A 2356-nucleotide genomic window follows, 5' to 3' on the forward strand; every position below is an offset into this window, starting at 1 on the left:
AAATTTTGATTTTGATACAGTTGAAATTGACTAGAATTGGATGAATATCGATAGTAATCAACTTAAACCCTAGAAATTCAGCACATATCAGCCACTCTGGATCAATAGGAATTGAGATTGAGCTTGAAAAATTCTAATAAAAATCAGTCAATTCCACCAAGTCAGTTTGATTCTTAGAATTGTAAGTCGCCCTTATTTGTTTTATTCTTCAAAGAGGAATCTCCTCACCCATCTATTGGGTCAGTAAACTTTGTATTTGTCATAAAATTGAGATTATAAGCATAAGGAGTTCTTATCAATGCTTCTCAAAAATGCTGGTCATTTGCCATTTTCTTCTATGTCTTTGGAAACAAATGACAAAACGTGTTTTAAACTAAGAGAAAACAAGAACACATTTATAATGTCATTTTAAACATATATAAATCTAATCGAACCATTTAAATCTATATTCATTGGATGATTGATTGTTCTTATTTTCTCATTCTTCTCTAGGTTGTTCTAGAATTACATTTTCATAGAGAGACCACTAAAGGAGTGAAATAAATGTATCATGTTTCATTTTAGAATATATATAAATATATATATATATATATATATTATATAATAACTATAATAAAAAAATAAATTAATTGAAAAAGAGGGCCCAAAAGAGATGGAGGAGGATGGCAGGCAAAGTTTAGAGTCAACACCGTGTAGTCAACGCCGTGATATTAAGACTAAGGCAATAAAATAATAGTAGAACCTTCTATGCCACATTACCCAGTCTGCCCCATTACACCAATCACATTAATTTGTGTTAATTCATCAAAAAATCCCATTTTCTTTAAAATTTCTTAAAACCCCCTAAGAGTCTCTTGACCTAAAACTCTTAAGAGAGACTTGAACCCAAAACCCATTCCCCATCCTTTGATGATTTCAAAGTTCTCTCTCTATATATACCTCCATGGGACCATAGAGTACAAAGCAAACTAAATCAGCCCAATTACTCCTCTCTCTTCGCCTTTTCCACTATAGTTCTTCAGGAATAGAAGCCTATAGTAGAGAAGACCCATAAGGAAGGAGTACTTACTCAACTCAACGAAGAGCAACCATGGTGGAAGAAGATCAGGCCAGACCCTTTGCATACGCCACCACCCCTACCGTCACCGGCGACGAAGAAGCTACTTCACTTCAATCCCAGAGGAAGCTCCGCCGTAAGAAATTTTGTATTTGCTACATATCTGTATCATTGGTGATAGGGTTAGTACTCCCATTAGTCCTCATCTTCACTGTCTTCAAAGTTAAAAAACCTACAATGACTCTCAATTCAGTTCAGTTTGAAAAAGTATCTATCAGTAACTCAACCTCACTCGCCGGAATACCTAGCTTAAACCCTACAACTCCGACCACCACCACCACCAGTACAAACCCTAGTATCAACATGACCATGTTAGCAGACATGTCTGTCAAGAACCCAAACGTAGCTTCCTTTAAGTTCAAACCAGGCACTACCATCCTCTATTATTATGGCTCTGAGGCCGGCGTAGCGCGAAACCCCGCCGGAAACGCCAAGGCGAAAAAGACTATGCATATGAACCTTACCATTGATCTTTACATCCAAGCTGATTCTTCTACACCTAGTAAGCTTGAACACTTGACTAGTGATCTCAAATCAGGAGAAATGAGTATGGATAGCTATACTATATTGGATGGGCGTGTGAATGTTTTGAATATCTTCAAGAAAAATGTTGAAATCAAGATGAACTGCACCATGACTCTAGCTATATCTTCAGGTTCTCCTGTGTCTGTGTCCCTCAAAGACATGCAATGTAAAAGTAAAGTTAAGCTCTAGAGAATTTTTTATTTTCCTTTTCTTTTTTCCTTTTTTTATAATTTTAATTTGAGTTATTTTGATCTTTATTTGATTGTATTATCTTATCATCATCAGTTCTTGTTATTTGTTTGTATTAGAGGAGTTGTTCTTATTATAGTGATTGAATTATATTAATCCTTCTTATGTTTTGTATAATGGATTTGGTCAAAGATGGCTTCCTGTGGTTGTCTTTATATGACTAAAATTACTTTGGTATTATCTATTTGGGTTCTTGAATCCTGACTTCTTCCACCCACAAGGTTTCTATGCTTCATTGTAGACAATTTGACCTTGAGAGATTGGAAAAGTAGATGGGTCTGATTACAATAACCAAGTAGAAGAGGACTACCACATATTCTAGAAGAAAGGTTAGCCATCAGTTTTCTGCCAAAAAAAAAAAAACCTTAATTATTAGTCATACATTTTATATATATATATATATATATATAAATTCTAAACTGCCTGTTTCCACTCAAATTGAGAGAATGCACCAAAGTATTGGTA

General features: G+C 34.7%; 1 protein-coding gene across 1 annotated transcript; it reads left to right on the forward strand.

The window, feature by feature from the left end:
* Positions 1-943: 943 nt before the first annotated feature.
* LOC122060427 (late embryogenesis abundant protein At1g64065-like) lies at positions 944-2008 on the forward strand. The gene has a single exon (XM_042623514.1). The coding sequence runs from the start codon at positions 1091-1093 to the stop codon at positions 1829-1831; it is 741 nt and encodes a 246-aa protein (XP_042479448.1). The 5' UTR covers positions 944-1090; the 3' UTR covers positions 1832-2008.
* Positions 2009-2356: the final 348 nt, after the last annotated feature.

This window comes from Macadamia integrifolia, chromosome 14, assembly GCF_013358625.1.
Source record: "Macadamia integrifolia cultivar HAES 741 chromosome 14, SCU_Mint_v3, whole genome shotgun sequence".
Taxonomy (NCBI): Eukaryota; Viridiplantae; Streptophyta; class Magnoliopsida; order Proteales; family Proteaceae; genus Macadamia; species Macadamia integrifolia.

Bases quoted from the DNA above. Each gene is read 5' to 3' on its own strand.
- LOC122060427 (XM_042623514.1), top strand. From the start codon at position 1,091: ATGGTGGAAGAAGATCAGGCCAGACCCTTTGCATACGCCACCACCCCT.